Source organism: Leucoraja erinacea, chromosome 17, assembly GCF_028641065.1.
Source record: "Leucoraja erinacea ecotype New England chromosome 17, Leri_hhj_1, whole genome shotgun sequence".
Taxonomy (NCBI): Eukaryota; Metazoa; Chordata; class Chondrichthyes; order Rajiformes; family Rajidae; genus Leucoraja; species Leucoraja erinaceus.
This window is the reverse complement of record NC_073393.1, coordinates 20,409,995-20,423,406: the sequence shown is the minus strand read 5'-3', so window position 1 is coordinate 20,423,406 and position 13,412 is coordinate 20,409,995. Positions and strand designations below refer to the sequence as shown.

The 13,412-nt window shown below is 43.1% G+C and overlaps 1 protein-coding gene across 8 annotated transcripts in view; it reads left to right on the top strand.

Annotated features, from left to right (window-relative positions):
• The window catches only part of zc3h18 (zinc finger CCCH-type containing 18), a 119,720-nt gene that overhangs the window by 73,577 nt on the left and 32,731 nt on the right, over positions 1-13,412 (top strand). For 6 of the 8 annotated variants that reach the window (XM_055648772.1, XM_055648774.1, XM_055648778.1 and 3 more), the window contains 2 exons: positions 9,212-9,400; positions 10,539-10,676. In XM_055648772.1, coding sequence (XP_055504747.1) covers positions 9,212-9,400; positions 10,539-10,676 — 327 coding nt within the window. The remainder of the gene's footprint in view (positions 1-9,211; positions 9,401-10,538; positions 10,677-13,412) is intronic. The other 2 variants (XM_055648776.1, XM_055648777.1) reach the window with 2 other exon arrangements.

Genomic DNA, 13,412 nt, shown 5'->3' with positions numbered 1-13,412 from the left:
ACCCTTGCCTATTACCCCTTGATAAGTAAAATTTTGGAGATAGCGTATTGTTAGTTAATATTCTTGCCGTAGGTCTATCGTAAAGTAGTTTAACCCATCTAATAAAATTCTCTCCCGTATTAAATTTTTGGAGTACCTTGTATAAATATTGCCATTCTACTTGATCAAATGCCTTCTCTGCATCCAGCGTGACAACTAAAATATCTTTATTGTCCTCATTATGAGAGTACATTATATTGAAAAGCCTCTCAATTATTAAATGATTGTCTTTTGGGTATAAATCCCGTTTGATCCGTATTTATTAAATTGTTAATATAATTATTTAGCCTTCTAGCTAGAATCTTTGCTAAAATTTTCTGATCCGTATTTAGAAATGAAATAGCTCTATAAGAACCCGGTTCATCTAAATCTTTATTTTTTTTGGTATAAGCGTTATTGTTGCTACTACCAGAAACCAACTAACTTCAATGTGACATAAATGGGACTGGGGAAAATTGCAGCTTCATAACAGCATTCCTTGTGAATGTAAAAACAATTTCCATACATCTTCAGTTCTGTGCAGGCCCACGGTAAAAATGCAGAGGAGACTTAATGGAATGGTACCAGTGATGAGACTTAAGAACTTAAATTCCTGGCTGAAGGATCAAAAGAAAATGGGGAATTCTGGACAATTGGAAATACAAAAAGTGTGTCACAGTTGCTATGATCTAATGTTGGAAGCAAATCCAATAGTTACATGGAATTGTATAAATACTGCTGAAAATTTGCAGATTCATTGTAAAACTTTACCAGATGTTTGGTGCCAGGCCTCAAATACGTCATCTGATGACTGAAGGAGAAATTTTTCACTCGGAGGTGAATGACGTCTCTTGCATCAATCTGTGATTCCATGCTGTGAAATAGATTAGTGCGTCCTGATGCATGTAATCCATGTACATCTGCACATAGCCTTGATGTTCCGGCCAAATTTTGCAGACGGTGATTTATTGCTTTAAAACTTGACTAAAGATATTTAATTATTCATTGTGCTCCTCGAGGAAAAAGGGTTAAATACTCCAGTTAACACCACGCCTCACTCAAGTGGGTGTCCCCAGCAGCTCCTTGCATTCTCTGGTTCCGATTCATATGTACCAGTTCTTATTTAATAGTTATCTTTTTTTCTTATGGTTTGCATAATATCCCCCTCCTCAATCATTGAGGTGGTGCATAACTGCATCACAGAATCAAGATATTTAAAAAAAATCTAAGTGTGGTTTAATTAATGCCTTCAGGCTTTTCAGGTAAATGTGCATCAATGTGACGCAGCAGCGGCTTTGACAGATTACTTAAATGTGTTTGAGGGTGCTGTCTCACCAGTCTTATACGATATTAGCCAAGTTAATTTGCCACCACCCTACACTTTGAATGAAATGCATTATGTCATTTACACCCCCAGAAGAAAATAACTATTTCAATTGATGCTGAAAAATGTGATGCATGCATACTTTTTATCGCTAGCCAGAATTGAACATCTTTTGACAACCTACGCTGACTATGTTAGAGCATTATGCGTACATTGGATTGCCAGAAACCAGAGATCATTCAGATGGAATTTCAGTTTTCCTGTTTGGACCTACCTGAATTGCTTTTCAGAATCCTAAATTTAAACTATTAACAAACTTTGCAAGATAAAGTCATAGAGTTGTGCAGCACAGAAACAGGTCTATTGGTCCACCGCTTCTGCTGACCATCATGCATCTCTGTACTAATCCACTTGTCTGCACTTAATCCCTTTATGCCCCACTTTTAAATGTTGTTGCTGTTCCTGCCTCCACCTCCTCTGGCAGCTCATTCCAGATATCAACTACCGTGTGCAAAATATTTACCCCTCGGATCACCTCCTACTTTCAAGTTCAGATTATTATCATAAGTACATTTGGCACAGGTACAATGAAAGAATTTGTAGCAGTATCACATGTAAAATTGGCTTGGATAAGTCCACAAAAAATGATTATTTATAAATTACTAGACCAAGTGCAGACCCGTTGGGGGGGGGGGGCATGCGGCATCACACACATTAACCACCGCCACACACACACTAACACACACACTAACTAACCCCCCCGCACACACGCTAACTAACCCCCTTGTTAATATATTAATATTATTAATTTGCTCCTTTTACCCCATAAGAGAGAGGGGAGAGGAGGGCGGGGGGGGGGGGGGGGGGTTGGGAGAGAGAGAGAGGGAAAGGTGAGGGAGAGAGAGACGTGGGGGAGATCAGAGAGAGAGAGAGAGAGTGGGGGGGGAGAGAGAGAGGGGGGGGTCGCAAGGTTTGTATCAAAGGACATGCGAGAGGCGCGACTGGCAGCACGTTGGGTTTGCAGCGGGAGGGAGGGGGGAGAGGGAAGGATGATGGGGAGAGAGAGGGAGAGGGCGGACCTGAATTCGGTGAGCAGGCGGCTCTGACGGGGCCAATCTCGGGCAGCGTGGAGAGCCTCGGCAGCTCTCGCGTGACGATTCCCCGTGTTCCTGCGATCAGCGGAGGAATTTCAGGTTTCCCAGAGGGAGTAATGCCCCGTGTTTCTCTGTACCCAATAGTTTCTCTGTACAGCATAATTCCTCAGCACACCACCATTATTGCATATGTCTGACAGGTATTTAACATTCCAAAATGTAGTGCCTAACACTGGACAGATATATGGATAGTAATGGTCAATGGACTCTTTCCTGTGGGATATCCTGAGCTGCGCCACTGCGTTCAATAGCTCTGACATGTCGGGATTAAATTCCATCAGCCAATTCTGTGACCACCTTTGCATCTGATCTATGTTTTGCTGTATCCTTAGGCAACCTTCTCAGCTATGCGAAATACCACCAGCTTTGCGGCGTCCACAAATTTCCATCCATGTTGTTAATGTATATCTCGGACAATGTATATCCCAACAACAATCCCTGTAGTACACGACTAGCCATTGAAATTTAATCAGAAAAACATATTGCCATTGCTGTACCTACCTACTATCACCAAACCAATATTGGATCCAATTAGCTAGCCTACCTTGAGTCCTATGTGCACCAACCTTCTGGACTAGGCTACCGTGCAGTCACTTCTTAACCACTTCTCCTCTTTGTACTGACTATCTTCCTTTTACACTCTCAATCCTGATACATGGTCTCAATCTGAAACGTTAATCATCTAGGCCTCCACAGTTGCTGCTTAACCCACTGAGTTCCACCAGCAGTTTTTTTTCTTCCAAATCTGCAATTTCCTCTGTCTCCCATAATGAAGTATTGCTGGGCATGTGATCAAGTTGTTGCTGTATTTGAACTTTAACCTATGATAGTGAATCTTGCTTCACAGGCTGCTGATTAGGAGCTCCTGAAAAATCATTTATAATGTGTGAATGTGACTTGAATTTGTAGCCTGTTATAGTTGAGTGTGAAGAAAGAATCAGTAATGGCATAGTTGCGTACTCTGGGTATAGCAATGGTTATTGTGGTAAAATGTGAAATTGGTCTTGTTCATTTCATAATTATACCGAATAAAGTTACAGGCCCAAAAACACTAATTGATTCTATAACATCCTCAGGGCAAGGTTCTGTTGCCAATTCTGATTCCAGTTTGTGTTATGTAATTAATTCTACATGCATACTAATACCCAACAAGTTTTCCATATGTGCGCATAATGATAGTCGTACAATTGTACATTTGACCCAATCTGTTTACACCGACCAAAGGGCATCCTTACGTATTCATCCCATTCCCCAGCATTTGGTCCACAGCTCTCTACTTTGAGGCAATTTACCAGCTCATCTAAAGACTTCATAAATGCTGCCAGTGACCCAGTTTAAATCACACTCTTTGGCAGTGTATTCAAGGTACTGAGCACTGGGTGAAGAAGTTCCTCCTCCTATCATTGTCTGCAATGGCTGCCTTGAGTTGCAAGCCTTTTCAACTCCCAGCACTGATCCATACAAGACACCACTAGTTATGGGCATCCAATTGCAAAAACAACCTTCTATCATTACCTTCTGTCTCCTATTGCTAATCCAATTTTGTATCCAGTATACCAATTTTCCCTGGGCATGGAGCAGTGTGTCAATTTTGGTCACCGTGCTTAGAGTAAAGATGCTGTCACGCTGGAAAAAGTGCACAAACTCAAGGGCCTGAGCAATGGGGAGACGTTGAGCAGGCTAGGATTTTATTTCTTGGAGTGCAGGAAGCTGAGGGGTGATCTTATAGAGGCGTACAAAATATTTTTCCAATGTGGGGGAATCAAAAACTATATGGCATAGGTTTGTGAGAGGGGAAAGATTTAATAAGAACCTAAGAGGTAACAGTTATACACAGAGGTGGTGGGTATATGGAACAAGCTGCCAGAGGAAGTAGTTGAGGTAGGTACAGTTACATTTAATAGTCATTTGGACAAGTGCATGGATAACAAATATAGGCTAAATGCGGGTAAATGGGGCTGGGTTAGACGAGCATCTTGGTTGGCATGGACAAAGGGCATTTTTCTGTTTTGTATGACTGACTAACTGTAGCTCGTATACTGCTCATGTATTTCCATGCACACGTTTTTTAAGTAATATAACTGGTTTTGCTTTCATAGCAAAAATTTATCTTCTGTATCTTTCAATCTTTTACTTAATCATACTCCTTTCTCTCGGGATGGATAATAAGATTCTCTTATCTCTCATACAAGGGGCCGTAGCTTTGCCATGGCTAACTAAATTATCCTAACTTCCCTAAGTCAATATTTTAGTCTAACCTTTTACACTTTGTTTCCTTATGGTTTTTTGCTCTTTTTTTAATGCTGTGAATCTGTTTTGTCCTCATGAGTTCAGGTTGATTTGAAGAATAATGAATGTTTTGCTCTTTGGATTTTTTTCCTATCTAAATTTAACTGCATTCTATTGGGTTGCATTACAGCTATATCTGAAATTTTGCATTTGTAAGATCATGCATAGAATTTGCCATATAACATCAGCCAGATCATGGCTGCACTCCATTCGATGTATTTAGGTCATAGACATTTAAGGGAATCTCTTTTTCTACTCCCAAGTAACTTGACGCAGTCATTCCCAAATAATGCCTTTGGCCAAGAGTAGGCATGCACATATTGACATTTCTATTGTGCTGCACAAACACTGGCATTTCCCAAATATTTAACTGTGGATTATACTACATAGACCTTTCATTGAACTCAAATGAACTAGGTTTTTTAAATCTTCCCTGTGGGCTCTTGCCCAACATATCAAATCTTCCAATCTATAAAATTATATTTATTTTTAAAATTGGCACAGCCAGTAGACTCTTCTTTCATTTCAGAAACATCATTCCAAGTGGAATTTCCAGAAGTAAATATACTTGTTTGTTGCTCCGTCACCACAGTGTAAATTTGATCCCCAACTTGGGCAAGTTTCCAATGTTTCTAACAAATTAAAGAGCAAAGCCACTGTTATGCCCAAGTTATGTCTTCCTCCCTTTCATCAGCATCAAGTCAAAGATCAGCTCTCATGTAAACATGTATGCTAAGACAATATCAAAAAATTAGCTGCCACTTTTGTGGAATTCCTAAACTGAACTATATGTGTGATTAAAAACAGAAACAATACAATAACCAACAGATCTTAAATTCTACAACCCATTCTGTTTATTTATATCATATCTATCTATCTTCTATCTATCTATCTATCTATCTATCTATCTCTATATTTATAAAACTCAAATCCGTCCGCCGTCCGTCCGCCTGCAGTACGGATCCCTTCCTGCCTTTTGATTCGTTGACGGCTGCTCATTCCTCAGCTTCCAACACACTTCGCAACAATGTTGCAAGACAGGAACACTGAACTTTTCACTGCTGCAGCAGGCAGGGATTTTTTTTAAAGAGGCAGGGCAGTGCTGGAATCTTACTTTTGAGAACGGCTTCAGTTCCATTGGAGGAGATGGGTGCATGGTGGAATATTGGGTTGGGGGAGTAGACCATTGGGGGAGCAGACACAACGGGTCTGCACTTGGTCTAGTATATATATAAAACTCAAATCCGTCCGTCCGCCTGCAGTACGGATCCGTTCCTGCCTTTCGATTCGTGCCTGATACTCGCAGATGTCCAATCGGAATGGCCGATGCTCGCAGATGTCCAATCGGAATGGATTCATTTGCATGTACGGCTGCCGGCTGCATTTCTTCCTTTGATTCATTGCCACGCCCAATCCAGACTCTCAATCTCCGAGATATTTTCCATTTCGATAGAGATTTCGCTTTTCTTTCTAAGTATCCGTTCCTCATTTAATTTCGTCGTGTTGAAGTACATGTTTTTAATCAAATCCTTCTCCCCACCCACCCCCAAGTATTTCAAAAATAAACAGGCTTCTCCATTTACATGTCAGCTTCCAACATACTTCGAAACAAAGTTGCAAGAGAGGAACACTGAACTTTTCACTGCTGCAGCAGGCAGGGGAGGGCTGCAATCTTACATTTGGGAATGGGCTCAGTTCCAATGGAGGAGATGGGTGCATGGTGGAATATTGGGTTGGGGGATCACACCCAACGGGTCTGCACTTGGTCTAGTTAATATATAAAACTCAAATCCGTCCGACGTCCGCCTGCAGTACGGATCCCTTCCTGCCTTTTGATTCGTTGACGGCTGCTCCTTCCTATCAGCTTCCAACACACTTCGAAACAATGTTGCAAGACAGGAACACTGAACTTTTCACTGCTGCAGCAGGCAGGGGAGGTGCAATTGAGGGAGGCAGGGGAGTGCTGGAAACTTACATTTGGCAACGGCTTCAGTTCCATTGGAGGAGACGGGTGCATGGTGGAATATTGGGTTGGGGGAATCACACCATTGGGGGAGCAGACCCAACGGGTCTGCACTTGGTCTAGTATATATATAAAAGTCTGTGGCTGCCGCCTGCCGTCCGGCTGCCAGCTGCCTTTCTTCATTTTGATTCGCTGCTCCTTCCTGTCAGCTTCCAACACACTTCGAAACGAAGTTGCAAGACAGGAACGCTGAACTTTTCACTGCTGCAGCAGGCAGGGGAGGTGCCATTGGATTTTTTTTTAAAGAGGCAGGGCAGTGCTGGAATCTTACTTTTGAGAACGGCTTCAGTTCCATTGGAGGAGACGGGTGCATGGTGGAATATTGGGTTGGGGGATCACACCATTGGGGGAGCAGACCCAACGGGTCTGCACTTGGTCTAGTATCTATTAAAACGTGTGTGTGTGCGTGTGTATACGTGTGCGTGTGTATACGTGTGTGTGTGTATACGTGTGTGTGTGTGTTATTTTGCATGTGAAACGTATCTCCTCCAAAACCAGATGCAAAAACGCAGAGATTTTTACAATTTCGGTTGGGATTTAACTTATTAGTTCAGAAATCTACTCCGTGGTCAATTATTTTCCCAGATTTTGAATAAAATTGATCACAAAACTTAATTTTTAAAATATAAACGGCGCTCACCAGCTGCTGACGTCACAATGCGCACATGCCGACCAAACCAGGCCCACCTACGTCCAGGCCCCGCCCTCCACCGCTGTTGATTAAAGGCGCAGAGAGATCGAGAAAGTTCTGCAGAACAAAGATTCTACAGCTGCGTTCTGCTATAGCTTCTTTGTTCTACAGATCTCGGTGCAGCGACTCCTCACGCGCTGTACTCTCCTCATAAATTCTGCAGCTCCGTTCCGCTACCGCTGAACTTTCTCCTCACAGCCAGCGCCGCTCGCGAAGCCCTGCGCGCCCCATCCCATCCCCTGCACGCTCATTCCAGCTGTGGGTTTCCAGAGAGGCCGAAGCCGGTGCTTCTTTGCTGTGAACGCTCGCTCCTGGGCGAACGAGTCTTGCCTTAGCGGCTTTAAAGGTCTGTTGTCAGCTGGCAGTTATCAAAGGTGCGGGCATCGCGAGGCCGAGTTACGTCAACACCCCACCCATTTCTCCCCCCCCCCAGATGCATTTGACTCTCTGACTCCTCCTCCCTCCCTCTGCCATCTGTGTTGCTGTTCTGTGTTCCTCTCTGTTCAAGTTCTGCAGATCCAGAGGACAGGTGAGGGGGAGTGGGGTGATTGAGGGAGAGGGGGGAATGGGGGAGGTGAGGAGGGAGAGTGTGGGAATAGAGGGCGAGGAGTGAGGGTGATAGGGAGTGGGGAATAGGTGGACTGCCTCCCCCCCTCCCTTTCCCCCCCCCCACCTTTCCCCCCCCCCCCCCCCCACCCTTTCCCCCCCCCCCCCCTTCCCCCCCCCCCCCTTTCCTTTCCCCCCTCCTCCCCTTCCTCTCCCATCTCTCTCCTCAGCCCCTCTCTCCCCTCTCTCCCTCCCATCTCTCTCTCCTCTCCCCTCTCTCTCTGCCCCTTTCTCTCTGCCTCTCCCCTTCCCTCTCTGCTCTCCTTTCCCCCCCCCCCCCCCCACCCCACCCTCTTTAGACGCGCTGTGATTTGGGGGCTATGCGTCAGTGGATAGGGCGGTTTTGGGGTAAAAGGAGCAAATTAATATATTAATATTATATCAAGGGGGGTAGTTAACATGTGTGCGGGGGGTAATTAGTGCGTGTGACGCCGCATGCCGCCCCCCAGCCCCACGTTGGAACTGAGGGTCTGCACTTGGTCTAGTATACATTATTTTGTAATGGGTGAAATCAGGACAAATTTATTGCTGCTGCTGCTGCTGCTTCTTTTACTAATTGAAAACGGCAGGTATCTCAGAACCCCGCACAACAAATAGTGTATGGTGGTCCATGAGGAGGGCAAAGGAGAGTGCAGAAAGGCAGCAAATCAGAAGGCATAACTCTGATTTACATGGGTAAATTATGAGCTATGTGTTAAACTGAGCCTCGTGGTCCAGTGAAATTCAGTCTTATTCCCGGGTCATGCTGAATTAGCTTATTTGAGGAGAATTGATACGATATGATGGCACCTTATTGTCAGACCGAGGTCTGAAAGTGTATGCCCATTGCTATGTAACACTCTCAGAAGTGGTAAATTACATATTTGGGGAAATATGATATTGCAATATTAATTAATTTTAAAAAATTACAGATGATGGAAATTTGTAATAAAAACAGTATTGCAAAATCTCACCAGGCCAAGCAGGATCTAGAGAAAGAGGAAAAAGTAAACTTTTCAATTTTGGCACTTCCTCAGAACTTTAAAGTGTCCAATATCTGAAACGTCCTTTAAGTGTCCAGAAATAGTAAAGCATTAAAACCATGATCTGGCTATTGTGCTTTCTAGCCGACAAGTAGAAGCACCCAAGAAAGAAGCTGTTGCGACGACTGCAGTGAAGCGGGCGGATGAATGGAAAGACCCCTGGCGCCGATCCAAGTCACCCAAAAAAAGGCCAGTTTCAACAGCATCACCAGGGCGTGGGCGTAAGCGACGGAGAACATCTGGCTCATCTGTTTCAGTGTCTGGCTCGTCGAGGTACACTGCACCTAGGAATCAACTACACAACAAACTACTAAAGCCCCTGTCCCACTTAGGAAACCTGAACGGAAACCTCTGGAGACTTTGCGCCCCACCCGATGTTTCCGTGCGGTTCCAGGAGGTTTTTGTCAGTCTCCCTACCTGCTTCCACTACCTACAACCTCCAGCAACCACCTGCAACCTCCGGGAACCGAACGAAAACCTTGGGTGGGGCGCAAAGTCTCCAGAGGTTTCCGTCCAGGTTTCCTAAGTGGGACAGGGGCATTAGTGTTCATTGTGCTTTACCATTCTAAGCCAAGGCCTCATCAATGGCCCTATAATGGGAATGTCCACAATTCATGGCTCATTCCCCAGGAAATGCTCAGTGTTTTATGACTTGAGAAAATGCTGGCCTCATTTCCTTTTGGTTACAGAGAAGTCAAGTGCTCAGTTTCTAATGAAACTGTAATTTCCCCTTCCTGCACAGCCAGTCATGTACACCCACCTACATCTAAATTTTAAAGTCAGTCTAAGGTTAGCATCTTGCTTTCCCTGGAGCCAGAATCCTTTCTCCTTTATGGGCTGAGAAGAGACCTGATAGAAGTTTATTAAATTATGAAAGGCACAGATAGATAGTCAGAATTGATTTCCTAGAATGGAAATGTCAAAGACTGGATGGAGGGCATAGTTTTAAGATCTGAGTGGCAAGTTTAAAGGAGATGTTGGGGGGCATGTTTTTACACAGAGTGGTGAGTATCTAGAATGCGCTACCTGGGGTGGCAGATACAACGGAGGCATTTAAGAGGCTTTTAGTTAAGCACATGGATATGGAGCTATATGTGCAGGCAGCAGGTATTACTTGAACTTAACATCATGTTCAGCACAGATATTTTGGGCCAGAGGAGAGCCTGTAATATTCTGTGTCCTAGAACAGCTAGAATAAATTCTATGACTGAATTATTTGATGCATTTGCATTTTATGAAGCTGACTTCACCTTTTACTCTGAAATCATTGGATGTGCGTCATGTTTATTACCTTAAAGATGTTTTCATATTAGGTATGCGAGGTTTTGAGACATGTTGCCATCTGCAATTTATTATTTTTTACTTAGTTATAACATCTTGCGTTCAACATTGTTTTTTAATTTTTTTTTAGGTCTTCATCTCGTTCTTCTTCCTATTCTGGATCTGGGTCTTCCAGGTCACGGTCAAGATCACATTCAAGATCATCCTCTTACAGCTCGTATTCCAGCCATTCCTCCAGGCACAGCTCGTATTCTGGCAGCAGATCAAGGTGGGAATAAGTTAAAATCTTGAGCAGTATTTTCTGGTATCCTTCAATTGGTCCAGTTCAATGGATTCAAAAGATTCTCTTTTCATCCTCTTCGAAGCAACAGGAAGGCAAAAAAGGGGCATTCGATAACTCTAACAGATAGGTTTAGGAGAATTCAAAAAGATTTTATAACTATTTATGGATAGGAAAGGAGATACAGGTCAAACACAGGCAAATGGAACTAAATTAGATGGGGCATCTTGGTAGATGTGGATAAATTGAGCCAAAGGGCCTATTTCCTTGATGTATGACTATATGCCTATAATATAAATTTATATTCCTATAAAGGGAAAAAAGGCAACTATAGAGAGAAAATATAATCCCTCTGAAATCAAAAGTGACTATGAGCAGCCTCAAGATGAATGAAGTCCTCAATGAATATTATTTTTTACCACGGAGAAAAACGTGAAGACCAAGGAATATAGGAAAGTTAATAGCGATGTAACAAGGATACTTCGCATTACATGTGCCAGATGTCCAGATACCTATGAAGGCAAATAAACCTTTGGGGCCTGATCAAGTCGCTGAACCTGAGCAAGGGGCAGCACAGTGGCGCAGAGGTAGAGTTGCAGTCTTGCTGGGCTAGAGACCCAGGTTCGATCCTATCTATGGGTGCTGTCTGTACAGAGTTTGTACGTTCTCCCTGTTACCGCATGGGTTTTCTCCAGGTGCTCCAGTTTTTCCCACATTCCAAAGATGTCCAGGCTTTTCGTTAATTGACTTCTGTTAATTATAAATTGTTCCCTAGTGTGTAGGATAGTGCTAATGTACAGAATTATTGCTGGCCGGCACAGACTCAGTGGGCCGAAGGGCCTGTTTCCACACTGTATCTCTAAACTCTAATGTTTAACATATATTCAAAGGCACTGAGAAGCTAGAGAAGAAATTGAGGAAACTCAAGCTGAGATATATAAACCATCGTTAAACACTGTTGAGGTGTCAGAAGTTTGGAGGGTGGCTAATGTTGAGCCTCTATTTAAGAAGAGCTGCAAAGTAAAACCTGGGAACTAAAATAGTGAGCATAACATCTATGGTGGGAAGGTTGATGGATAAGATACAAGATGTACATGTATTTGTAAAGACTGGTTGATAAGGATCGTCAACATGGTTTTATGCATGAGGGATTGTGATCTTTGATAAGGTTCTGCAAGGAAGGCTGCTCTGGAATATCCTGCATGGAATCCAGGGAGAGCTAGCTATCTGAATTCAGAATTGCCTTAATGCTGAAACACAGGGTGGTGGTGCAAAATTATACTTTCAACTGGAGCCCCGTGACTAGTGGTGTGCCATGGGAGTTAGTGGTGGGCTCATTGCTGTTTGTCATCCATATCAATAATTTGGAGCAGCTTTTGTCTTGGGTGCTGTGAGGTGTGTAAATTCCAGCATCTCAGCTAATTCTGCACATTCCACACGATGTATTGTGTTCAGTTTTGGTCACCCTTCTATAGGAAAGATCGCCTTAAGCTGGAAAGAGTGCAGAGAAGGTGGACACAAAATGCAGGGGTAACACAGCGGAACAGGCAGCATCTCTGGAGAGAAGGAATGGGTGACGTTTCGGGTTGAGACCCTTGGTTACTCCAGCATTTTGTGTCTACTTTCGATTTAAACCAGCATCTACAGTTCTTTCCTACACAAGAGTGCAGAGAAGATTTACAAGGATGTTGCCAGGACTCGATTATCTGAGCTACATGGAGAGGTTTGATAGGCTAGGTTTTTATTCCTTGGAGCACATGAGACTGAAGGATGATCTTATAGAGGTGTATAAAATCAAGAAGGCCATGCTCCAAAGTTAGGGAATCAAGAAATGTACAATGGTTTAAACTGAGCAGCAGCCTTTCCATGCAGAGGATGCTGGGTATATGAAATGTGCAGCCAGAGGATATAGTTGAGACAGGTGCAGTAACAACATTTAAAAAAACATTTGGACAGGATATGAAAGATTTAGTGGGATGTGGGCCAACATAGGCAAATGGGACTAGCGTAGATTAAGCATCTTTGTCAGTATGGGTGAGTTGGGCCTGTTTCCATGCTGTATGAGTCTATGGCTCTCATCACCCCTCATCCCCAAATTTATTTTAATGTATTACGTTTATTTTAGGGGGGAATTATGAAAATAAATTAGACATAATGCAAGTATCCTGTCTTCAGGGAACTCTTGCAAACGACATTGAGGCCAGTAGTCACTTCAATGATACCTATCTTGCAGGTTCCTCTCCCAGTATCAGGCTGATATATTTTTATGTGTAGGAAGGAACTGTGGATGCTGGTTTAAATCGAAGAAAGACAATCTTTTTATATTTTTATGTTGACCAAGAATTTAATTGTAGATAAATGGGAGTATTTTTTTTTTCCCCATTTGGAAGCCAATTTTAATGCTGGGTTCGAGTGGAACAATTAAGTTATTTCCCAAGCGGTGAAACCTATTCAAATCACACTAGGGGTGGAAGAGAGGTTCCATCATAACTTCCTCATCCGCTCGCATACAAAAGGGATGCATGCCGTTATTTTGAAATTTTACGTATCTTTTGTTCAGAAAATAATAGGTAGAAGGAAGTATCCAGTTACACCGTTATCCCTAAATGGAATTTGAGCAATAATCAGAATTAGGCCATGGGCTCACATAACCGAGAAAATACTTTCCACGGATACAAACCGCTAAACCGTAATAATAAGGGAGTTTAATTACCAAATAGACTA